A 27,159-nucleotide genomic window follows, 5' to 3' on the forward strand; every position below is an offset into this window, starting at 1 on the left:
ATCAAAAGTGTCCAGGGAAGGGCAATATGCTTTTTCCTGGGGATTGTACAATCGATCTCTGAGTTAGTATATATAATTAGCAATATAATTTCAAAAATAAATCTCTTCATCTTTGCATGTTCAGAGGATTGGCCTCAGAGCATGCGCAGTAGCACGTCGGTGTATGTCTGTGTATGTGCGTCAGCGTTAATCACGTCAATGTCTGTGCAGATCAACTAGTAGTAGGCAATACAGTGTGTGTGTGTGTGTGTGTGTGTGTGTGTGTGTGTGTGTGTGTGTGTGTGTGTGTGTGTTTGTGTATATATACATTTGTGTGTGTATGATATCAAAAGTTTGTTTTGCTGAAGTGTTACAAAGCTGGTACAGCTGATCGAAAATCAGCTGTTTGAAAGTAAGATTTTTTTTTTGTTAGGTTGTGGAACAGCAGGGATTAGGGAATACATCCTTACCCCAATGTAGAGTCATCTTAAGACTGTGATTGCCTCCTGTAAAAAGGTATATTTTTTCAATAGTTTGTTCTTCAAACTATTGATAGTTTGAGTAATCGAAGTTCGATATTATGACTAATTGTGCATGTGTGTGCATGCCTATACAGATACATAATTTACAGATAATTTTTCTTCTAGTAAATTGTAAAATCATTCACTTATACGTGGCTGGTTTATTTATTTATTAATTTGCATTTGTTTACCGGGGATGGTCCAGCTGGGCAGAACTGCCCATTTTCAGTTCATAGGTAAGAACTAGGCTATATGCCCAAGGGCATTTATAAGCCTAGCCAGAGTGTGTTGGCTTTCGCCACCCCCTTAGATTAGTTCCATGTGCCTCTGACCAGCAGAGCCATTAGTTTCCTGTGTCACTGTCCAGTAGAGCCAGTGCAGTGATCCCCGGGGTAAATTTTCTGTTTCCCATCCACCTGTCAAGGTTTCTGTTGAAGAGTGCTAGTGAGGGGCTCTGTCTGATGTATATTGGAATCTTGTTCCAAAGCATGTGGAGTCTCTGGATCAGGAATCTATCCCTCCAGCACGTCCTATTTATCGTTGTGGTAAGGTTTATATCCCTAGAGCATGTGGCTCTCAGGGATGTTTTTTTTTAGGTGGAGCATATCCATCAATTCTGGGTTGGACATGGCCTTGTATGTCAAGCAGAGATCACCTCTGAGTAAGTGGTATGCAACCGAGTACAGCTGGAGTTTCTTTAGTCGGGCTGCATAGGTCATCTGTTTGAGGCCAGTAATCCTCTTGGTAAGGTACTTTTGTGGTCTTTCCAGCTGTTGCAGGTGTCTTGTAAGGTACATCCCAAATGGGGCATTGTATTCTATAATGGGTCTAATAAGTGATGGGTAGAGAGGCACAATAACCTCCTTTGTTGTGGATGAGAACCCTTTTGAGAATAGGTGGGCCACATAGAAGGATTTTCTAACCATCTTGGCAATATGATTATCAAAGGAGAGATTGCTATCTACTTGGGTCCCTAGATCCCTTATTACTTTTTCTGTATTTAGGGGACTACCACCTATGTGGTAGTTTGCAGGTACTTTGTTTTTTCCAGAGGGGATGACTATGCACTTTTTGGCATCCAGCTTGAGGCCATGATTTTGACATCAGGTATCCGTCTCAGTGAGACCCTTCTGGAGGGTGTCTGTATCAGCCGGAGAATCAATTATGGCCCCTAGTTTGCAGTCGTCTGTGAACTTGGACAGCCAAAGTCCTCCTGTACTTGCCTGTACCTCTGAGAAGTATATACCGAACAGGAGGGGCCCTAGAACTGAGCCCTGGGGGCTCCACTTGTAACCGGTTTAGAGTTGGACCTAGAGTCTGCAACTCTCACCGTGTGGGTTCTGTCCTTGAGCCAATTTGCAACCCATCTCATGATGTAGGGGTTAATGTTCAGGTTGGTGAGTTTGTCTATAATACCAGAATGGGGAATGGTTTTGAAAGCCTTTGCGAGGTCTAGGTAGGCTGTGTGGACCTCCTTACCCTCATCTAATGTCTTGGTAACTGTCTCAAAGAAGTCCACCAGGTTTAGGAGGCATGATCTGCCCTTAACAAAGCCAAACTGAGTGGAGTCCAAAGTTTGGAGGTTCCCAATGTCTCTGTTAATGAGTTCCATGATGATGCCCTCCATAGCCTTGCAGACCAGGCTAGTCAGGCTTATAGGGCGATAGTTCCCGGGGTCCGTTGTGGTGCCACCTTTGTGGAGTGGGATAACTGTTGCTGTGCACCACTCTGTGGGTACGTAGCCTGTAGAGAAGCTGAGTTTAACTGTGTGTTTAGGTGAGGGTTTAGTTCATTTTGGAGCTCTTGTAAGACACAGCCTGGAACACCATCCGGTCCCATTGAGGCTGTGTTTTTGGCTTTGGATAGGGTTGTTTTAACCTGTGTGTCAGTGATTGCCGGGGCCTTACATTCTTCTGGTATGGTTATGGGCCCTTTAGGGGGTGGGAGGGGTGTGAAGTTTGCACTGAACCTGTCTGCCAAAATGTTGGCAATATCAGTCGGTTCAGTGTATTTTGTGCCATTCTGCACCAACTCAGAGCAGATCTGAGAGTTTCCACTTAGGTTCTTGACACAGGTAAAGAATGCTTTGAGGGTTATCTTTGGAGTCCTTGGCAGTTTTTCTTTCGATGCTAGCCTTGGATTATTTAATGAGGGATTGTAGTTTCTTGCTGATACTGATCAGCGATGTCTTTCCTTCTAAGGATTTTGCTCTTATCTGTACTAGTTTCCTCCTTCTATTGTAGAACCAGTTTATGGCAGGGGTCCACCAGACTGGTTTCCTTTTCTTGGAGGAGTGAGTCTTGGTTTTACTTGGGATAGCACGATCCATGCATTCCTGCAGATGATCATAGAGTGCTTTTGTATAGGTTTCAGCAGCTTGGACAACATTGTCCATTGGCGTGGGGGCTGTAAACCTTTCCACCTTAGTCTTAAGCAACGTGAAGTTTGCTTTTGAAAAGTTTTTCACGGTGGTTTCCTTGATTGGGTTTGGGGGTGACATGTGAATATTCGGAGTGATTAGTCTATGGTCTGATCTAACCAGTGAGGGGTTGATGTCAGGTGTGGAACACCGGTCGCCCATGTTGGTGATGACCAGGTCCAATATGTTGTTCCCTCTGGTGGGGGTGTTGACCAGTTGATCCAGGGCGTTCAAGTTTATAAATTCTAGGAAGTGTTGCGCAAGGGAGTTAGTACTTGAGTAGTTCTCCCAGTTAATGTTTGGGTAGTTGAAATCACCCAGTATTAGGGTGTTTAGTAGGACCTTCATATTTCCCAGTATCTCCAGAAATGTGGAATGGGGGTCCTGGGTCATGGTGGGTGATCTGTAGCAAGCTACAATTTGGATTTCAGTTTTGCCTGTTATTAGTTGCACTTGGATGGTCTCTGATGCATCGTGCTGCGCCACTAACCTGGAGGTGTGAGTATCCTTGATGAATATGGATACACCCCCGCCTTTTGTGTTTTGGTCCGGATTCTGTGGCCAAAAGATATGGTATGAGTTATAGCCTGATAGTGCTGGGGTGCTCTCTGGAGCCTTAAACCAAGTTTCTGTTACTGCACAGATATCGATGTTCTCCATACTGAGGTGTGCCTCGAGTGTGTGCATTTTAAGGTTTAGACTTCTGACGTTGAGCAGCATTACACTCAGTTTTTGGTTACTTGTGCTATTTATGGTGGTGGGTTTGTCTTTTGAGCCTTGCCTAAAAAAGGCACTATGGGGGTGGCAAGAGCCTTTGCCAGTATTCAAAAGCCTAAGGGTGACAGGTGCAAGCCATCTCTTGCGAAGCAACGTGTCTTGTCGAGCATGTCATCCCAGGCACACAGATACTGGATCCCCTTTGAATGACACCAGAAACTTAGCCAGTTATTGAAGTTGATCATTTTTTCTTTATACTGTGGCTTCATTCTTGGTGAGGGTAGGATGCTACTCAGGGTCAGGGTCATACCTGCCTGAACTACATGATCAGAGAGCTATTCCGTGTCTCTTTTCATGTAGTCCAGGGAGGTACGTCTCAGGTCATTCACATCACCATGTACAATGACAGAGTCGTATTTGTACTTGTTCTGGAGTGACCTGAGTGCTTGTGTTATGTAGTGGATCCTGGCACCCGACAGGCAGCTAACTGTAACTTTCTCCTTGTCCAGCCTAGTTAGTGGGACATCAGTGTGACTGACTATAGAGTCGCCTATCACTAGTGTGTTGGGTATGTTATTTTGCCTTAAGGGCTGTGATTGCATGGTACACAGATTATGTGAAGTATGTGTTTCATGGTTGGTGATGGGTTGTGGAGGTTGCTTGAATGTCTGCTTTGGAGGTCCCTGTTGCTTTTGCAGATTTTTATTTAGAGCCTCTGAGTATGTTTTCATGTATTTATGTGTGTTATTTGCCTGTGTTGTTTTGTTAGGTCTATGTGAGACTGGTGGTGTGTTGCAAGTATTACCCTTCGCCTCTTGACAGTCAGTTACAGTCTGGAGTTGAGAGAGTGGGAGTCTGGCTGTCTAATTGCATCTCTCGCATATATTAGTGCTTGGTGGTAGGAGGAGAGGGTTGTCTGTGTACATGAGGCTGTTGTAACATTGCCTCAAAATGCCCAGATTCACCAGTTGGACTGGAGAGTACACCCAAAACTGCCCTTTGAACATGCCTGAATAGGTAGAGTGAGCTGTTTTTCTGATTGACTGATGTGGACGAATAGAGAGCCTTGTCCTTCTGGACAGTATAAGGGGGGCTAGTGCAAGGGGTATTTAGTGCTTGTTATGAGTTTTAAGCAGGTGCTGGGCTGTAAAATGAATGGTTTGAGTGCTAAAGTTGAAGGTTTGTCTAGTTCCAAGGGAAAAACTGAATAGTATACTTTGTGAAGTCGGGAATAGTTTAACCCTAGCTAACTGGCACTGCCCAGCGCGCAAAACCTCGCAAATGCATTTTTTTTATATCAGAAAGATTAAAGAGATAGAAATTAGCCCAAAATGGCCAATAAACCTACAGTTTCTGGGCAGAAACCACTCCTCCAAGGGCAGGTAGGCTTTTCAGAGCTCCCCACTCTCACTTTTGAACAAAGAAACCTCCTTTTTGCCCAAGTAAGGTATGGCCAAACACAGAAGCTTAAACACAGTCCAGGTATCAACAGGTATCTGAAACTGGACTTTTCTAGCTTAGTAAGGTGGGAAAAATAGCAAGATCTTTTTGTTTTTTTTTTCTAGAAAACAGTATAAACAAATGCAAAAACACTTTTATAGTGCAGTTATGGCTGTCACACTTGGGTAGGAAGCCAGTAACAGTTAAAAATACAATTTACAACAAAAAACAAATTTTAAAGTGCAGGCACAAATAAATGCAATTTCAGTGTAAAATGAGCATTCTGAAAAGCAATAAACACCAGAAAATGAGCGGTTAGGCAGAAATAGCAATAAGCAACAAGAAAAACCAAAAAAGTGGTACTTAAACACTCCAAAGTTGTCCCTTTTGTCTCTCTGGCATTGTAGGTCTTTGCAGGACACCTGGGCAGGATCTGCTGAGCTTATACAAACACAAAAAACGTGCAAATGCAGTTTTTGTATCAGAAAAATTAAAGAGATAGAAATTAGCCCAAAATGGCCAGTAAAACTACAGTTTATGGGCATAACTACTCCTCCAAGGGCAGGTAGGCAGTTCAGAGCTCCCCACTCTCACTGGTGAACAAAGAAATGTCCTTTTTGCCCAAGTAAAGTATGGCCAAACACAGAAGCTTAAACACAGTCCATGTATCTGCAGGTATCTGAAACTGGACTTTTCTAGCTTAGTAAGGCGGGAAAATGGCAAGATTTTTTTTGTTTTTTTGTTTTTTTTTCAGGAAAACAGTAGAAACAAATGCAAAAACACTTTTATAGTGCAGTAATGGCTGTCACACTTGAGTGGGATGCCAGTAACAGTTAAAAATACAATTTACAACAGAAAACTAATTTTAAAGTGCAAGCACAAATAAATGCAATTTCTGTGTAAAATGAGCGTTCTGAGAAGCAATAAATGCCAGAAAATCTAGCATTTAGGCAGAAATAGCAATAAGCAACAAGAAAAAACAAAAAAGTGGTACTTAAACACTCCAAAGTCTCTAGTCTTGGGGAGAAAAGCTCCACTTATAAGACATTTCACTTACAATACAGAATTTCCATTAATAAAGACATTTAGTACATATTATTGGCAACTTATACAATTGGTGTAAAAAACAGTACATAAGTAATCATTCTCAAATCAAAGATATTATACAAGCAATACAGAGTATATACACGAGAACATTCCTTGTGAGTAGTCTTCAGCTAGCATATTTTATATAGGACACTTTATGCAGTGTGTGCAAAGCAGATATAGGAATTAATTAGAGACTAGGTACTTAAACTTTTCACATGTATAGGAGGTATAATTGCTGAGCAATAGGCTATACAAATTTTGTTGCAGGAATCAGCAAAGTTGGTGGATATTGTTGCAGATATAAGTGATGGTATGATATTAAGGTAGGCTGTGAGAGTCTCTGAATGTCTAACCTGGTTCAGTGGTAGGTCTATAAGGGTTAGGAAGAGAAGGAAGTAGACAGGAGGGATCAATGGTAGGACAATGAGGGTTAGTAGAAGAGGGAAGTGGACAGGATGGGGAGAGGTGGAGTAAATAAAAAGACAGGTGGATGTGAAAGTAGTATGCCAGAGTAGTAGAGAGGGGTGAGAATAGTTGTGATGGTTGAAGTTAGTTTATATGAGATGTGGTGTTAGCATGTGTGCACAGCCAAGATGAGGAGATGTGTTGTTTCAGAGATGTCTTGAAGAGGGGTTACTGAGTGGGTGGATTGAAGTGTTGGGGGGGGGGGTTTCCAAAGTTTTGCGATGGTAAAGGAGTAAAGCATCTGGCCACCCGAAAGTTTGGGTTTTTCTACATTTACAAGCAGTTGGTTGCTGGATCGGAGTGGTCTGTTAGGATGGTATAAAGCAAGTATAGAAGATAGAGCAGGGCACATGGATGGATTATGAATGAGTTTGTGAGCTGTAGTTAGTTGGATAAAGGTGAGATAGTTGGGGAGTTCAAGTCATTTTAGGTTGCGTAATAAGCAGTGGTGGGATGAGTAGGAGGCATTAGTTACAAGCTTAGCAATTTTGTTGTAGCATGGGTCTAGTTTGAACTTTAGAGAGGAGTGAATGTTGGTGAGGAGGGGGCGCCGTATAAAAGAGAGGGTAATAGAAAAGGAGGCAAGGGAAAGTCTGGCTGATGCACTGAGTAGACGTTTGTGTCGGTAGTGAGTGACAAGCTTTTATTGTGTCTTTTTGGCATTGGACTGGATGTGCAGGTCGAATGTGAGGTTTTTGTCTATGATGACACCTAGGAGTTTTGTGCTAGGTACAATGCCGATGGTGGTACCATTTAGGGATTGAATGGTAAAGTTCTCTTTTTGTAGGGGTGTGGACTTTTGGGGGGGCAAATATTATTAGTTTGGTTTTGTTGAGGTTCAGGGCAAGATGATTATTAGACATCCAAATTTCGGTGGAGGTGAGGGCATTTTGGGTGAGTTGGTGTAGTTCTGAGGAGTTGTTTGCAATGCAGACGATAGTGCAGTCATCTATTTACTGGATGACTGAGCCTTGAGAGAGTGCGGTGTGGAAGTTATTGATAAATATGCTAAACAGAAGTGGGCCTAAAATGGAGCCTTGAGGAATACCAGTGGTGGTGTTTAGGAAAGGGGTGTAAGAGTTCTGCCATTTAGTTGATTGTTGCCTGTTAGTGAGGTAATTAGTGAACCAGTTTACAGTTTGAGGTGAGGTACCTATGTTGGAGAGTTTTGTTAGAATTAGAGAGTGGGATATAGTATTAAAAACATTAGAAAGATCAATAAATAGTGAAGATATGATTTTACCAGCATCACAGGCTCAGTTGACAGTGTCCATGAAGGATATGAGGGAAGTGGTGGTACTATGTCCTTGCCTAAATCCATGTTAGGTGGGGGAGAGGATGTGGTTGTGAGTCAGATGGTGAAGAAGTTGAGAAAGAATAAATTTTTCCATAATCTTAGAGATGGGCGATAGTATAGCAAAGGGACAAAAGTTGGTGGTGTCTGTGTTGGGGCCCCACTTGTGTATTGGGAGGATATAAGCTTTTTTTCCAGATGATGGGCACATAGGATTCTTGGATAGATCTGTTGAGAAGTATGCAGATAGGGTAAGCGATTGAGTTGGCTGAGATTTGCAGGTATTTGATGGGTATATTGTCAGGGGCATTTGTGCATGGTTTGAGTTTTAGAAGCAATTTTTTAATAGTCAAAGTGGGTATAGGTGACAGAGTAAAGTTGGGAATAGAAGGTGTACTGGTGTTAGCTGTGGGGTGGGGGTTCTGTGGTGGACAAGTTGGTCTTGGGAAAGGTAGCGGTTAGATTAGCTATAGTATCTATGACATAGGAGTTGAAGGTTGCAGCAATTTCAATGGGTGTTTTATTTGGGTCTGGGCAAAGATTATTACCAGAGCCTGGGTTTAATAAAGAGTGGAGAGAGTTCCAGAATTTCTTTGGGTTTTTCTTGTGTTGACTTTGTAATGTAAGGTAGTGTTCTTTTTGTTTTGTAGTACTAGACACTTAACCTGGATTCGGAGCTGTTTGTATTGGGTGAGGTCAGATAGGTTTTTGTTTTTTGCCAGATTTTCCAAGATTTCTGTCTGCGTTTCATGAGATCCTCAGTGGATCTTGTTAGTAACTGGCATGGTTGGTCTTTACTCTCTTTTGTCTAACAGGAGCGAGATTGTTTAGTATGCTGAGCAAGGTTGAGTTGAAGAACTTAACTGCCTCATCAAGAGGAAGTGATTTTAGTACATCCCAGTTGATGCTAAGCAACCTTTGATTAAAGCTAGATGGACAAAACTGGGATTCATTTCTGGTAACCCTGTACTGATGTTTATTAATTGTTGTAGTACATTCACGTTGTATAAAGGCCAATAGGTGGTCACTTATACTATTGGAGAGTGTACCAGAGGACGTGATCTTATTTGGGTTGAACACTAAAATCCAGTCTAGGATTGAGCCATTGGTATTAGTTTTATTAGGCCTGGTTATTGTGTTAACTAGCTGGGTGAACTTATTTACATTGATATTGCAGTTAGAGTGGTGTGGGGATATGTCTAGCCAGTTGATGTTTGTGTCTCCCAGTAGGATAGTCTAATTTTTTATGTTAGTAGATGCCCAGGCAAGGATTTCCTCAAGAATTGGGATGTTATTGCCTGGGGGAATGTAAATGACTGTCACACAGAGGTTTTTGCAATTATTCATTATCATAAATGAGATGTAATATAAAGTTTTATTCTCACTTTTAAACCTTGCATGGGAATGTTAGTTTGGGAAACCAACAAAACAGTAGAAGAATGTGTATCAAGCAAGTTGCTAAGCTTTCCTGACGTTTTGCATAGTGTGAAGATTTATGCCTCATTTACTGTTATGATAAGTCAATTCAAGCATGAATAGTTCAAAGCACCATCACCCTATGAAGATAATATGCACATGACATTTACTTTGTATGTAGTTCCTCAATGGTTATCTTATCCGAACTGTATGTAATACATGCTGTGCTCACACTGGCATCTTTTCATCCGATTGTCTGGTAGCTGAGAGAGCTAAACAAGTGGGAACATATTATTGTCGCATTTAGACATATTGCTGTACTTGTTGATGTCAGCTGACATGACTGTATTAATTCCTGCTAACACACACAACTACAGTTATCATGGGCTGTGCAACAGTACTGTGTAGGGTTTTGGAGGTGCCATAAACCTTGGCTTACTCTGGTAGTGAAGCTTGAGAGGCCTCTTAAGAGTACACGAAACATTTTTGTCTGTATTTAGAGAACATTTCCATGGTCCTTTGATTATCATATGAAATACTACAGTAATAATATCTTGAAGTCCACATTCTACAGGTGTGGAAGTACTTAATTTGAAGGTATAAACTGTTGAAGTGATAATGTTAAGAAATATTATGTTTCAATGACCTCATCTGAAGGCATGAAATGTCCAAGTGGCAATGTTAAAAAATATAATATTGCTTCATTTACCCTGGTTGTCTTCAACACCTGCTGTTCACTGGGCCTTTTGCATCGTAAATGGCAAATTACTATACTGTCACATCTAGTACTGTAGATTTAATTTAGTGTGTTTGCAATGTAATATTTCATTTGCATATAGATTTGTCAAAAAGATGATTTTGAATGAAATGAAAAAGTTTTAAATCCACAAAGTTAGTAATTAAAGTGATTTATTTTTTCAAATGTCTCTTTCAGCATTATTTACAAATGAACTTCTAAGACAAGAACAGGCAAAGCTAAATGAGGCAAGGAAAATCTCAGTTGTAAATGTGAATCCTACAAACATACGTCCTCATAGTGACACTCCTGAAATCCGAAAGTACAAAAAGCGTTTCAACTCTGAGATCCTCTGTGCTGCTCTGTGGGGTATGTGATACGTTAGCTAATTACAAGAAAGAAAGTGAGAGTGGTATTTCACATTTCAGTAGGTATGACTGCCAGGTTATTATTCGAAATGACGGTGCAATATTTGTGAATATAGGACCGAAATGTTTTAATCTTTAAAAAGAAAGTCTATTCATTTTGTTATTCCAAACAATCTCACATATGCCGGCTAGTGTGTTTTATGTTGTACTCATCATTTTGATGTTACGTATGTATGTATTTATTTGTTTATTTTGCCTTAAGTAGCAGTCTGTTTGCTTTCATTGTTTACTATAATGGTATAGACTGACCTTTCTGCACTAGCTGCTAGCACAGAAATGGTTACCTGAGTCCTAAATCTCAGAAAAGAGACAAAAGTTTTAATCTTTACTTCTGCAAGAGGTATATATAGCATGGATAATAACCCGTCCTGCATGACATGTCTTTTCATTTTGCCATTCAATGAGGTGTTTTATCTAGTTTAAATGCTAGCATTACTTACATTTATGAGAAAGGAATGAATGCAGGATGGTACATGGTATACCAATTCAGTTCCTGTACTAAGGGCTTGTATATGGCAGTATGCAACACAGGCTAAGAAAATGAAAAACCCAGCTTTCCTACGATTCTGCTGTTTCCTTCTCTTAACTCTATCACTCATTTGTGTAAGATACAATCAAGCTTAGTGGAATGTAAAACAAGGAGAACATCTGGAAGCAGCTATACAGATGACGTAATGATGCTGGGCACAGTAATGCATATGGGAAGTGGCATAACTGAAATGGTTTTTAAAGTGTTTGCTCATCAAGAAATTTACAAAGCAATGGAAATCAGTGTGCATTCTATACCACTGATGGAACTCATGGAGGTATTTGCCTTACTTGTGGGTAACATCTGACCTGATAAAAATATAAAAGAGAATACGTGGGCATGACAGATTTTTTATTTTATTTATTTATTTTTTTTATTTTGCTTTTATTTACTTGGTTTGTCCAACTGGGTTTACTTAAAACCTCTTTTCAAAGGAGGCACAGGAAGAAAAACTCCAGCATATTACACGTTTTTAAAGACAGTCAGTAATATACATTAACAGACATTAAGTAATATACATTAACAATTTCATGCATTTGCTAATTTGATTGCATGCCTATGAACTGCGGTGGTAGTGCTGCGGTAGCGTTGTCGCCTCACAGTTAGACATTGCCCGTTCGATTCTCAGTTAGAGCGTCTTCTGTGTGGCGACATGCATGAACGGGCGTTCCTTCATTGAAGGTTGTGCGTTAGACCTGGCAAGCCAGCACGTAAAACTCTACTGCCAATCATTAGCAGACCGGAGTTCCGCTGTGGCGACCCCTAACTGGGAAAAGACGAAAGACACAAACAGTTGCATTCCTATGAAAGTAGAGACAACTATTCAAGCATAAAAGATACTTACGCCTTAGTAGATGTTGAACCTTGAGCATTTCAACAGGTGTATTACTGGGTTGTTCAGACAGGTAACAGATCATGTGAGTACCACTTACAAAATCAAAGAAATGAAGATGAGGGAAGGGACTAGGTAGGGCAGAAAATGTTAATATTGTACTTTAGAGATTGAGTATAAAGCAGGTTCAGAGACAGATTTAAAAGGTTTATATTACAAGTACTGAGGAAGGGGTGAACAGTGTCACAAAACAATGAATACACCTGGGAGATGATAGTAAAACTATACAGGTATTAGTGATTACTAGTTGTGGGCCACTGGATTCTGAATAAAGAGAAATGGTTTGATGACATGGCAAGCTAAACAGCATCATTTTTTCTGAAACTGTACAGGAGCATACCCATTGATCTGATAGGTGAGGTTTTAGTTGTGTTTTAAATGAGTTTGCATTCTGACTGGATTTCAGTGGTAATGGGATGTGGTTTCATGGTTTATCTACACTATGTGAATATAGAGAGTTACCTGCAGTATTAGATGTTTTGATGGTAGTGAATAGTGATTTTTTTTTTCTAGAGTGTAAAATTCCATTGTTGTAGTACTGCTGGATTAACATGTTAAAGACTGGGCAATTTTCTGTTTGTAGAGAAGTCTGTGTATTTTAGTTAACTGAGAAAGAGCTAAGTGATGTAGTTCTAACCAGTTTAATTCACTGAGGGCAAGGCAATGCTGTGCTTTTTGGTTACAGTTTCCTGCAAATTTGGCTATTATATTATACCATTACTCAAGTACGGACACTCATGAAACCTGAACCTAAGTAAAGACTACGGCAGCATAGAGGAGAAGTGACAGTAAGAAATTAGAGGCTATACATCTTCTGTATAATGTACCTAGTTTCTGATGATTTATTTTAACCGTTTGTGATACATGGTTGTCAAGTTTCAACTGGTCATCTATGATTACACTTAGTAATTTTATGTGGCTTTCTTATTCAATTATTGTGTTATTGGTGGAGATGATAGTATTGTTTTGGCAGAGATGTGTTTTGAGATGAAGAGCAATAATTTTGTTTGTTTTTTTAGGGTTTAGAAGAAAATCAGAATTATTTAACAGTATAATCAATCAATAAGAAGGATTGCTCTTGGTCTTGGAGGTTAGAGGGAGATTTGGCAGAGCAGATTAGAGTCACATTGTCAGCATATTGAACTAGGGTGGTATTTTGGTAGCAGTGCAGAAGTCATGAATGAATATGTTGAAAAGTATGGGGCCTACTATACATCCTAGTGAAGCACCAATGTTTACAGGCAAGAAGGTGGAGAAATCAGTTTTTTTTTCATTTCACTGATTGTGCTCTGTTTGAGAGGTAGCTATGGAAGCTTGTAGTAAAGAGCTGGTGAACCCTAAGGATCAGAGTTTATGTAAGAGTTTCTGGTTCATAGGTGTTTACGAGGCTGTTGACCACAACAGCCTTTTTTAAGCCTAGCCATGCATCTCAAATCTCTTACAAGTTCTGGTACCCTTGATAAGTGTAAGCAGGGGCTTGGGAGATGAAACATTTACAAGCAGGGGCCTGGGTGATGAACCATTTACAGACTGCCTGTGTCCATTAGAGACATAGGTGCCAAACCAGGGATAAATTTCCTGTTCCCTGACCAACTTACACTTGAATTGTGTTACAGAGGAACTCTGCTTCACATGGATGCGGAGCCTATTCCAGAGATGGAGTAATTTCTTGGATAAGTACCTGTCTCTCCAGCATGTCCTATTTATATCATAGGCAGGTCTTTAAAATGGGTAACTCTGGTGCCGATTGTTTTGTAGATATGCAGGAGGTCCATCAGACTGGAGTCTGACAATGCCTTGTATGGTAGGGATAGATCTCCCCTCAACAGCCCGTAGGAGACGGAATACAGGGAAAGAGCCTTGAGGCGGTCTGCATAGGACGTGTTACTTATGCCCTGTATTCTTTTAATGAAGAACCTCTGTGGACATTCTAATTGTTGGATAGGCCTAGTTAGCTACATACCAAAGGGGGCGCTGTACTCAATGATAGGTCTGATGAATGCTGAATACAGTGGAACTATGACTTCCTTGCATCTAGATTCCATACCTTTGTTTATAAGTTACACAACATAGAATGATTTCCTCACTACCATAGCTATATGATGGTCAAAGGCTAGATTTCTGTCTGCGTGTGTCCCCAAGTACCTGACTAGTGGGTCAACTCTTAGGTTTATAGGTTCATAGATAGGTTCATAGATTAGTACTAGGCTAACTGCCCTTTTGGGCCACTTGAAGCCTAGCCAGTTACCCCATGTGAGAATCAAACGCTGCACCTTGTGTTTTTAAGGTAAACACCTTAACCATTATGTCATCCTGTTGTCAATATGATATGATAGTCAGGAGTGGATGACTTCCCGAAGGACACTATTATGCATTTCTTGGCATTTAGTTTTAGTCCATGGCTCTGACACCATTTGTTCGTCTGTGTCAGCCCTTCCTGGAGAACATTTATATTGTGGGTTATTCAGTGACAGCTTGCAATCATCACCAAATTTAGTCAGCCAGAGGCCATTGACATTGGCTTTGACTTCTGAGAAGCAAATGCCAAAAAAGAGCAGTCCTAGGACCGATCCCTGAAGGACTGTGCTTGTAACTCACCTCTTTGTAGTGATAGACCCCCAAATTCTAACTCCTTGGGTCCTCCCTGTGAGCTGTCTGGCTATCTACCGAGTAACATAAGGGTTTGTACCAGCTTCTTAAGTTTGTCAACAATGTCCAAGTTGAGTATTGTGTCAAATACATCAGCCAGGTGAAGGTAGGCAGTGTGAAACATTCTGGCCTGATCCATTGCTTTGACGACATTCTCAAAGAAGTCCATCAAGTTGAGTAGGCTTAACCTACCCGTGATGAAACCAAAACTGGGTTGGGTCCAGTGTCTGGAGGTTTCATACGTCATTATTGATCATTTCCATAATTCCTTCCATGGCTTTACAGTTTCCAGGGTCTGTAGATGGCCCACCTTTGTGCAAAGGGATGATTGTTGCTGTTCTCCATTCATGAGGTATGAAACCTGTTTGGAATTGCTACTTAACTATAGCCTTCAGAAGGCCTAATAGGTCATGTTTCATGCTATTTAGAAGGCATCCTATGATATTGTCTGGGCCCACTGATGCAGTGATCTTGGCCTTAGAGAGAACATTAAGGACCTGTTCCCTAGTAATACCAGGGGGAGTTATATTTGATGTTTTTTCATGAGGGAAGGTTGGGGGGGGTAAAGGTGGAGGTGAATTTGTCAGCCAGTAGGTTTGCTATATCTTCTGGCTGACTATAGGTGGCTCCATTTACAATGAGCTCTGCACACAATTGCATATTGCCTTTGAGGGTGTGGACATAGCTAAAGAATGCCTTGTGGTTGTCCTTGGCTTGGGAGGCTAATTTTGGCTTTGGCAGACTTTATTTGTCCTCTGAGCTGTTTGTTTAGTTTGATGAAAGTGCTTTTATCTCACTGGGTACTGCACTTCCTAATTTTTGCCATAATTTTCTATCTGATGTACAGCTGACTGATGTTGTGATTCCACCGGAGTTGCTTGTTTTTTAGAATTAGTTCTGTACTTCTTCCTGTTAGGTACAGCTGCCTCTATGTAGCAATTAACATGCTTGTACATAGTTTCTGTGAACAGTTCTGCATACGCAGCAATGTTCTCAGGGTTTATGGTGGCTTGAAATTTTGCCAGGCTATCACTTAATAGTAGGAAGTTAGCTTTAGAGTAGTTTGTGAATATTCTATTTTTACTTCAAAGGAGACCATTTTGTGATCTGACCTTACCAGATAAGACATTACACTAGGGAGTGTGCAGTACTCTCCCATATTAGTGAGGACCAGATTCAGTATGGTTGCACCCCTGGTTGGTATATTGACATTCTGATCCAGGGAGTTTCTGTTTACAAAATCCAGAAATCTCTGTACCTGTACATTTAGTGTCATATATGATTCCCAGTTAATAGTGGCGTAATTAAAGTTGCCCATGAATATGGTGTTGAGTTGGCTGGAGAGCATTTCCAATCATTTTAAATATGTGGTATGGGTTTCCTGGGTCATAGCTTGCAGGGAAGTGGTACCAGATTTTATGTTTGGTGATTTGAATGCGGAGAAGCTCAAGTGCATTGTTCTGTTTGACCAACCTTGAGGTATATTTATTTTTTTATTTAAATTAAGATTGCTCCACCTTTAGTCCTTGTCTGTGTAGTAGCTGGTGTAAACATGTGGAAGGCATTGTAGCCTTGCACTGCTGGTGTGCTCTTCATGGCCTTAAACCATGTTTCAGTGACCACACAGACATCAGTGTTCTCTAGGGTGAACAGAGCTTCTAGGCAGTGGTGGGAGAATGTATCAAAAGCTTTTGATAAGTCTAGGAAGATAATAGTGGCTAGGCTTCAAATTCAACAAAGCAGTAGTTGTGCTGTGATGAGGATGGATGTCATGTTGGGATGAAGACAGAAGCTGGTTATGTATTAGATAGCTGTGAAGTTATATATGAATACATTCTTCTAATATTTTTGATAGGGGAAGTAAAACAGCAGTCTGCCTATAGTTTGAAAGATCTGTATTGATTCCACCCATATGCAGTTGAATAATGAACGATTTTTCCATAGTGATGGGACTTTTTTAAGGCATGGATCAAGTTATCAGAACTGAGACTAGATCTGCGACTTTAAGATATCCATCAGGTAAATTGTCAGGGACAGTTTTAGTTTGCTTTCATTTTTTTGAGGTATTTTTTGATGGTAGCTGTGGGAACCGGTTCAAATGATAAATGTTGTAGGAGGGGCCTCAAGAGCTTGATTAGTTGCTTGGTTGGTTAATGACTGTACTGTCTGTATAAAGAGGGCTGCAAATGACATCATTTTGTTTCTGTGTGTTTGGTGCGGCTTTGTAGCTTGTTCTTGATTTCATAGGTTCATAGGTAGGTTATAGGCTATCTGCCCTAGGGCATTTATAAGCCTAGCCAGAATGTGTTGGCTTTCGCTTCCCTTTTAGATTTGATTAGATACCTGAGCTTCTGTCCAGCAGGGCCATAGAAGTGATCCCAGGAGAAAATTTATGATTTACCATCCACTCGTCAAGATTTCTCTTGAAGAGGGTCAGTGAGGAGCTCTGCCTAACATGGATTGGGATTCTGTTCCAGAGCGAGGGAAGCCTCTGGGATATGAATTTATCCCTCCAGCATGTCCTATTTATTGTTGTGCTGAGGTTTAAATCCCTGGAACTTGTTGCTCTAAGGGATTTGGTTTTCTTGAGGTGGAGCATGTCCATTAATTCTGGGTTAGACATGGCCTTGTATGTCAGGCAGAGATCACCTCTGAGTAGGCGGTAAGCAACTGGATAGAGCTGGAGTTTCTTTAGTCGAGCTGCATAGGGCATCTGTTTGAGGCCCACGATCCTCTTGGTGAGGTACTTCTGGGGTCTTTCCAGCTGTTGCAGGTGTCGGGAAGGTATATCCCAAATGGGGCATTGTACTCTATTATGGGCCTGATGAGCAATAATTAGAGGGGCACAATGACCTCTCTTGATCTAGATGTGAAGCATTTCATGATTAGGTGGGCTATATAGAAGGTTTTTCCAACCACTTTGGCAATGTGATTATCAAAGGAGAGGTTGCTATCTACTTGGGTCCCCAGATCCCTAATTACATCTTCTGTACTTAGTGGATTACCACCTATGTGGTAGTTCATGGGCACTTTGATGTCCTTCAAGGATGCATCTGCAGTCCTAACATATGGGTTGTCCTGCCTCAGGCAGCCCTTCGGTCGGCCGGATTCCAAAGTCTGGGTCTGGCCTCGGCTGATGTCGCACTTCACCCGACGTCATAGCTGCAGTTTATTGGGTATAAAGGCATCAGCCGACGCCATTTTCCTCAGTCTTTCTTGCCATGCGGTGCCCGAAGCAGAAGCTGTTCGCAAGTGCCGGTCGGTCAGATCCAGAGATTTCTACTACCGAAGACTTCTAAAAAGCTAAGTACCCCGTTGGGGACTCTTTCTTGCCTCAGCCGATGTCAGACAAAGTAAATAATTGTTTAACTTGTGGGAAACAAATACCTCATAAGGATTTCCACTCTTACTGCCTTCCTTGCTTAAGCCCAGACCACGACGTATCAGCTTGTCTAGCCTGTGCTTCCTTCAACCGACGGACACTTAGACGTCGGTCGGAGTTTGCAGAGGAGTTTTTTGGTCCCGCTTTTGCATACAAAATGCCGTCGGAGACTCCGACTACTCAATTAGCTAAAAAGCGCAAGGAAATGGACCGACACTCGCGGCCCGCGGTTTCGGCTGAAACCACGGTTAGGCCAACCGCGAGTGTCTCGGGTTCGGCTAAAACCGATCCCCCGGTTCTTCCTTCGGCCGAAAGCATGCCTCCGATAGCCGAGGCCTCACAGAGCATGGCGGAATCTGCTACTGAATTTACTGCTACAGAAGCAGGCACCCAGGATTTGTCAGAAACTATTCCTTTAGACATATCTACCCCTGCACGTGGGGCTGCTAGACCCCCTGCTTCTATGTCTATCAAGGCTTTTGCCAGGGCTAAAGCAACTAAATCTTCTAAGGCCTTACCTGCTAAAACTCCTGCACATAGGCCTACCTCTAGTTCCCAAATGCTCAGTCTGGCTGAGGATCTCATTTCTTTGATCAGGGGATTCCAACCTCACCCAGACAGGGCCTCTCAGCCCCCTCCAGACAAAAGGCCTAGGACTGAACCCCCTGAACTTGTCTCTACAGATTACTCCTCGGATGACTCAGACATTTCAGACCCTCACGAAGGCCCATATTCTCCTTATGAGGATTCTGATGCAGAAGACTCCATTCCTTCTGCTTCTCCTCCTGAAGAATTTTCCTTTGGGGAAACTTTGCATGCTATGAGGGAACACTTCCAATGGCAGGGCCAGGATTTTTCAGATTCAAGGAAAAGGCTTAGGACCTTTTTACATTTACCACAGCATAGGCCTTTAGCCATTCTGCCAGTACTAACAGTTGTTGATGATGCCTATAATGATGCCTGTACTGCCCCTGATTCTCTTCCTCCGGCCCCTGCCAAACCAGACAGATATTACAGGGTCCCGGACACACATTACCATTTGTATAAGGCTCCTGTTGCAGACCCTGAAACCATTTCACAGGGCCCTAAAGGTGTGGCAGCTGCCTCTGCCAAAAACCCTCTTCCCTCTGAAAGGGAATCTAGAGCATTAGAGAGATGGGGTAAAAAGGTTTATACTTCTGCTACTCTTTCGGCCAGGGCCTTGAACTGTCAATTTCACGTGATTCAGTACCAGGAATTTTTGTTAGACCAGATAAACAAAAAACTGTCTTCTCCTGAACCTTTAGATCGCAGGTCCCTTCAGGATTTGGTACATAACTCTCAGCAGGTCAGTAACCATTCCTTAAAATGTGGCTATGATGCACTGGAGGCTTCCTTTAGATCAGCTATGACTGGAACAGTGATTCGAAGGCATGCCTGGTTAAAAGAACAATCCTTATCAGACCATGTTAAGTCAAAACTTCTAAATGCTCCCATGGAGAAACAAAGTTTGTTTGGCTCCCCTGCACAGGAGGTTCTAAAGAAGGTGGAAGAAAAAGCAAAATCTGTCCAAACAGTCAAGGATTTCTTACAGGTCCAACCTCCGAGGTTTAGCCGAAATTGGCCTTCGAAGAATTGGTCCTTTCCAGACAACTCCAGAGCCCAGAGAGGCAGAAATAGACGCCCCAGAGGCAGAGGTCAATCTAGGGGTGCCTACAGGGGACGTCAGTGGCAACCTACCAACCAGAGAAATACTGCCACAGATTCAACTACAACAACTTCCACAGGGCAGACACAATGACTTGGCTCTAGTTCCGCCTACCAGGGAACAACTGGAAGCACCCTTGGGTGGAAAGCTAGCCTTATTCTCCGACAACTGGCATTACATTACAGGAGACAAATGGACTTTACAAACAATAGACAAGGGCTACAGGTTTCACTTCCACACTCTACCAAAAAAAGAGGAATGCCAAACCTACCACCAAGCCAAAAAACAGACGCTCTAAGACAAGTCAACAACTTACTAAGGATGAGAGCTATAGAAGAGGTACCACCTATGGAACAAGGCCAAGGATTTTACTCCAGGCTTTTCCTTGTACCAAGAAAAGAAAATCAATGGAGACCTATTCTAGACTTGTCCGCACTGAACACATACCTCATGGTTCCAAAATTCAAAATGCTGACCCTCCAGCAACTTCTTCCCATGCTGGGCAAGGAGTCTTGGCTGGTGACTCTAGATCTCTAGGAGGCATAACTGCACGTCCCTATATGACCAGATTGCAGAAGACACCTCAGATTTCTTGCAGGATCAGAGCATTATCAATTCTCAGCATTGCCTTTTGGCTTATCTACTGCACCCAGAGTATTCACGAAATGCCTGGCATCAGTAATTGCTCATTGCAGGCTTCAGGGAATTCAAATTTACCCATACCTGGACGACTGCCTAATACAAGCGGACAACAAGGCAAAATTAACAAAAGATTTGGAAAATGTCATACAACTGTTGCAAGCCTTGGGATACACAGTCAACATGCAAAAGTCAAGGCTAGTACCATCCCAAAGGATAACATTTTTGGGTGCAGAACTGGATATATCAACTCAGATGGCTTTTCTCACAGAAGAAAAACAAAGGCAACTACCAGCCTACTTCATGACATTAACAACACAAACTCGGCTTACTGCAAGGAAAGTCCTGCAAGCCCTGGGCTACATGGCATCATGCATAATATTGGTTCCACATGCCAGGCTGCATATGAGAAAGCTACAATGGTACCTAAGGAATATATGGTCTCAACACAAGCACAGTCTAGAAGCCCAGATTCCAATAATTCCATGCCTGAAGCAAGAATTCCTGTGGTGGGCTCAGGCCTGTCAGTGCAACAGAGGCTTGCCTTTCCACAAACCTCATCCAAGCCAGACCATCACCACGGACACCTCAGACCTAGGATGGGGGGCACACATGGTGGACAAGTGTATTCAAGGCCTATGGACCCAAGACCAGCTGAATCTACACATAAATCTAAAGGAGATGCTGGCAGTGAAAAATGCGATCCAGGCATTCAGACCACTCCTTCAACGGGGTCATCTGCTGATAAGGACCGACAATACCACAGTCATGTGGTACATCAACAAACAGGGAGGTACACATTCATATCCTCTATGCCGGATGGCAATGGACCTGTGGAATGTGGCCCTGAATCTCAACATTCAACTTCAGGCCAGATTTGTACCAGGAAAAGAAAATTCTCTAGCAGACACCTTAAGCAGAACTACCATGGATGCTCACGAATGGATGCTGCATCCAGATATCTTCAAAGCCATAACAAAGAAATGGGGACTACCAGAGATAGACCTGTTCGCCTCCCCACACAACCACCAATTGAAGAAATTCTGCACAAGAGCATACCAACCACTTGCTTGGAGGGTGGACTCCCTTTCCTTCAGCTGGAAAAACCTGACAGCATATGCATTTCCACCTCTTCCCTTGATGTACAAAGTTCTACTGAAGATCAGAGAGGATCAGCCAAGGGTAATCCTGATAGCTCCAGACTGGCCGAGGCAACATTGGTACCCGCTACTGAGAAGCATGTCTCGGACACACGCATGGCCTCTACCTCTATGTCCCTTACTTCTAACACAGGACAACTACAAGATCCTACATCCAAACTTGAAAACATTGCAGCTAGCTGCTTGGAATATTGCATAAAACAAAATAACCCAGGTTTATCCCAGAGGGTTAAGAACATTATCCTGGAGGCACGCAGACCTTCCACAAGGAAGAATTATTCAGCCAAGTGGAAAAGATACCTCATTTGGAGTGCAGCAAAGGGAGAAAATGTCTCATTGGCAAACATAGCACACATCCTGGAATATTTAGCAGAACTGTTCCACAATGGCCTGTCTTACTCCTCCATTAAGATTCATGCATCAGCAATTTCAGCAGAATACAACATGGATCCTCCTGTTTTCTCTCATCCTCTTCTCAGGCAGTTCTTGAGAGGAATCAAAAATGTAAAACCTCCAAGGAAACCACCTTTACCTACATGGGATCTCAACTTTGTGCTGGAAAAGTTAACACTTCCTCCTTTTGAACCAGCAGCAACAGCAGAATTACAGTTCTTGTCTTGGAAAACTGCTTTCCTGCTAGCAATCACTTCAGCAAGAAGGGTATCTGAGTTACAGGCATTAATGGCAGTACAACCCTTCCTTATCTTCCATCAGGACAGAGTCTCTCTGAGAACTAACCCTACCTTTATGCCAAAAGTGGTTTCCAGAGTATCATTGAACCAAGCGATTCATTTACCTACATTCTTCCCCAACCCACAGAACAGGGGGGAAAGACTACTACATACCTTGGATGTGCACAGATAATTACGCTACTATCTGGACAGAACTAAGACCAGCAGAAAAACTGACCAGCTTCTGGTAGCATATGCAACAGGAATGCAAGGAAAAGCAATTTCAAAACAGACAATCTCAAAATGGATAGGAAATTGCATTCGATTTTGCTACTCTTTTCATGGAAAGACAACTCCTGAAAATATCAGACCTCATTCCACAAGAGCTACAGCCACCACTACAGCTTTCCTACGAGGAGTGGCTACCAAAGACATTTTAGAAGCTGCTACTTGGAGCTCCGTGCATACATTTGCCAAGCATTATAATCTTCCCTTATATTCTAGATCCCGAGCAGGTTTTGCAACTGCTGTTTTGCAAGGGATCTTAACTACACCATCTTTATCTTAGTGCCTCCTCCCCCAGTTTGGCTATGGTATTCTACCCATATGTTAGGACTGCAGATGCATCCTTGAAGGACATAGTACAGTTTTGTACCTACCATAAATGTAGATGTCCGATAGGTATGCATCTGCAGTCAGGATTACCCACCCTCCTTCCCCTCTATGGTATTCCTAGGGTATTTACCCCTCTTTTAGCTAGCTGGGGGAATCTATTATGGTGTATTTGTTTGTATGTATGTATATATATATATATATATATATATATATATATATATATATATATATATTCTTATATTGTTTGCTCTCTACTGTTTGGAATTATTTGCATTTATCCAAATTTAGCCTTCCTAGAGGGCACCTGGCATCTGGGGCAAGAAACACTGAGGAAAATGGCGTCGGCTGATGCCTTTATACCCAATAAACAGCAGCTATGACGTCGGGTGAAGTGCGACATCAGCCGAGGCCAGACCCAGACTTTGGAATCCGGCCGACCGAAGGGCTGCTTGAGGCAGGACAACCCATATGTTAGGACTGCAGATGCATACCTGTCGGACATCTACATTTATGGTAGGTACAAAACTGTACTTTTTTCCCAAAGGGGATGACTATGCACTTTTTGGCATGTAGGTTGAGGCCATGGTTCTGACACCAGGTATTCGTCTCCGTAAGACCCTTCTGGAGAATGTCTGTGTCAGCCAGAGAGTTGATTATGGCTCCCAGTTTGCAATCATCTGTGAACTTGTTCAGCCATAGTCTTCCAGTGCTTGCTTGTACCTCAGAAAAGTATATACCGAACAAGAGGGGTCCCAGGACTGAGCTCTGTGGGAAGCCACTTGTAACTGGTTTGGAGTCGGACATGGCACCTGCAACTCTGAGCATGTGAGTTCTATCCATGAGCCAGTTTGCAACCCATCTCGTGACATAAGGGTTAATGTTCAAGCTGATGAGCTTATCTATAATGCCAGAGTGGGGTATTGTGTCGTAGGCCTTTGCTAGGTCTAGGTAGGCTGTGTGGACTACCTTTCCCTCGTCTATGGCCTTGGTAACTGTTTCAAAGAAGTCTACTAGGTTTAAGAGGCAAGATCTGCCTTTAACAAAGCTGAATTGGGTAGGGTCCAGTGTCTGGAGGTTCCCAATGTCTTTGTTTATGAGATCCATGATGATGCGCTCCATAGCCTTGCAGACCAGACTAGTCAGGCTTATAGGGCAATAGTTCCCGGGATCCATTGTGGCACCACCTTTGTGGAGCGGGATAACTGTTGCTGTACGCCATTCTTTGGGTACATATCCTGTAGTAAGGCTGAGTTTGAACAGTGAATTTATGTGAGGGTTTAGTTCTTTTTGGAGCTTGTGTAAGACGCAGCCTGGGATTCTATCCGGTCCCATTGATGCTGTGTTTTTGGCTTTGGAGAGGGCTGTTTTCACCTGTGTGTCTGTGATGTCTGGGGGTCAACATTCTTCTGGGATGGACATGGGCCCTTTTGGGGGTGAAGGGGGAGTAATGTGTGCACTGAACCTGTCAGCCAGGATGTTGGCAATGTCAGTGGGTTCAGTGTATTTTTTGCCATTTTGCACCAGCTCAGAGCAGATCTGAGAGTTGCCACCTAGATTCTTGACATAGCTAAAGAAGGCCTTGTGATTATCTTTAGAGTCTTTGGCGATTTTTCTTTCGAAGCTGGCCTTGGATGATTTTATGAGGGATCATAGTTTCTTGCTAATACTGATCAGGGATGCCTTCCCTTTTTGGGATTTTGCTCTATCATGTAATAGTTTCCTCCTTCTGTTGTATAGCTTATTTATGGCCAGGGTCCACCAGACTGGTCTCCTTTTTTTGGAGGAGTGAGTCTTGGTTTTACTTGGGATGGCTTGATCCATGCATTCCTGTAGGTGCTCATAGAATGCATTTGTAAAGGATTCTGCAGTTTGGGCAGCATTTTCCATTAGCCTAAGGGCTTTGAAACATTCCACCTTTGTCTTGAGAAGTGTGAAGTTTGCTTTTGAGAAATTTTTCACAGTGGTTTCCTTGGCTGGGGGTGGTGTTGGGATGTGGATGTCCAGTGTGATTAGTTTATGGTCTGATCTTACCAATGAGGGGTTTACCTATGGTGTTGAACATTGCGCCCCCATGTTGGTGATGACCAGGTCCAGTATGTTGTCACCTCTTGTGGGAGTGGTGATCAGTTGTTCCAGGGCATTTGAGTTTATAAACTCCAGGAAACGTTGGGCAAAGGAGTTGGGACTTGAGTAGTTTTCCCAGTCAATATTTGGGTAGTTGAAATCACTCAATATCATGGTGTTTGGTGAGACCTTCATATTCTCCAGTGTTCTCAGAAATGCCAAGTGGGGGTCCTGAGACAAGGTAGGTGATCTGTAGAAGCAGTTTTGCCCACTGTTAGTTGCACATGGATGGTCTCCGAGGCCTCGTGCAGTGCCACTAACCTGGAGATGTGGGTATCCCTGATGAATATGGATACACCCCCGCCTTTTGTATTTCGGTCCAGGTTCTGGGGCCAAAAGGTATGGTATGAGTTATAGCCTGGTAGTGCTGGATGCTCTCTGGAGCCTTGAACCAGGTCTCTGTTACTGCACAGATATCAATTTTCTCCATACTGAGGAGTGCCTCGGGTGCATACATTTTGGGGTTTAGACTTCTGTCATTGAGTAGCATTACCCTCAGTTTTTTGTTTCTTGTGTTGTCTATGGAGGTGGGTTTGTCTTTTGAGCCTTACCTAAAAAAGGCACTATGGGAGTGGCAAGAGCCTTAGCCAGTATTCGAAAGCCTAAGGGTGAGAAGTACAAGCCATCTCTAGCGAAGCAACATGGCTTGTCAAGCATGTCATCCCAGGCTGACAGACACTGGATCCCCTTTGAATGACACCAGTAGTTTAGCCAATTGTTAAAATTGATCATTCTGTCTTTGTACTGTGGCATCATTCTTGGTGAGGGCAAGATGCTACTCAGGGTCAGGGTCATACCGGCCTGGGCTACATGATCAGAGAGCTCCTCTATGTCTCTTTTCATGTAGTCCAGGGAGATACGTCTCAGGTCATTTACACCAACATGAACAATAACAGTCATATTTGTACTTGCTTTGGAGTGACCTGAGTGCTTGTGTTATGTGGCGGATCCTGGCACCCGACAGGCAGCTTACAGTGACCTTCTCCTTGTTCAGTCTGATGAGCTGGACGTCAGTGTGCCTGACAATAGAGTCTCCTATTACTAGTGTATTTGGTGTGTTATTTAGCCTTAAGGGCTGCGATTGTGTGGCACACAGACTTTGTGAAGTATGTGATACATGAATATTGTTGTGGGGTAGCGATTGCTTGGATGTTTGCTTTGGAGGTCTCTGCTGCTTTGGAAGATTTTTATTTAGAGCCTCCGAGTATGTTTTTGTGTGTTTATGTGTCCTGTTAGCTGGTGCAGATATGATTGGTATATGTGAGACTGGTTGTGTGGTGCGAGTGGTTGCCTTCTCCTCCTGACTGGCTTCTCCAGTCTTGGGTTGAGACAGCTTGGCCTCCTTTTTGGATGTATAGTTGCATCTCTCACATACATTTTAGTTAGTTGGAAGGAGGAAAAGGTTGTCTGTGTACATGAGGCAATTGTAACATTGCCTCAAGATTCCCAGATTCACCAGCTGGACTGGAGTGTAGACCTGAAACTGCCCTTTGGACATGCCTGAATAGTTTAATGAACTGTTTTATTGATTGTCCGGATGGGAAGAATAGGGAGCCTTTTACTTCTATATAGTATAAGGGGGGTGCAGTGCTAGCGTTTGTTAGTGCTTACTGAGAAATTTGAGCAAGTGCTGGGCTGTAATAGGAAGGTTGAGTGCTTAATTTGAGAGTTTGACTAGTTCTAATGGAAAAATTGAAGAGCAGACTTTGTGGAGCGGGGAATAGTTTAAAACTGCGTAACTGGCGCCGCGCGGTGCCCAAAACCGTGCAAATGCGGGATTTAAAGCAGGGAGATTGAAGAGATAGGAATTGGCCCAAAACGGCCAATAAGCTACTAATTGCTGGGCTGAGACCACTCCTCCGGGGGCAGATAGGCTTCTCAAAGCTCCCCACATTCACTGGTGAACAGAGAAGCTTCCTCCTATCCAAGTAAGGATATGGGCAACACAGGAACTTGTACCACATCCCATAATTCAGCAAAACCTGAAATCTGGACTAACCTAGCTTAGAAAATGTGGGAAACAAGATTTTTTTTGCAGAACAAACAGTAATTTACACAAAAAAACACTGTAAATGCTATAAACAGGCTAGCACACTTGAGTGTGTAGCCTACAACAGTTAAATAACACAAAAATGACTTAAAACGACTTTTAGAAGTGCAAACAGTAAAAAAATATAAGGTATTCAAAAATAGTTTTTTTAAATCACAGATATGCTAGAAACTCGTTTTTCGGTGAGAAAATGCAGTCGCAGGAAGAAATGCAGAGAAAAAATGCTTAATCAGTTGAAAGTCTCTCTTTTGTCTCTC

General features: G+C 42.5%; 1 protein-coding gene across 8 annotated transcripts in view; it reads left to right on the plus strand.

Moving 5' to 3' along the window:
* The window catches only part of TNIK (TRAF2 and NCK interacting kinase), a 1,728,926-nt gene that overhangs the window by 1,621,199 nt on the left and 80,568 nt on the right, over positions 1-27,159 (plus strand). For all 8 annotated transcript variants that reach the window (XM_044070048.1, XM_044070049.1, XM_044070051.1 and 5 more), the window contains one exon: positions 10,275-10,445. In XM_044070048.1, coding sequence (XP_043925983.1) covers positions 10,275-10,445 — 171 coding nt within the window. The remainder of the gene's footprint in view (positions 1-10,274; positions 10,446-27,159) is intronic.

Source organism: Protopterus annectens, chromosome 4.part1 (genome assembly GCF_019279795.1).
Source record: "Protopterus annectens isolate FY-2018-M chromosome 4.part1, PAN1.0, whole genome shotgun sequence".
In the NCBI taxonomy this organism is placed as follows: Eukaryota; Metazoa; Chordata; order Ceratodontiformes; family Protopteridae; genus Protopterus; species Protopterus annectens.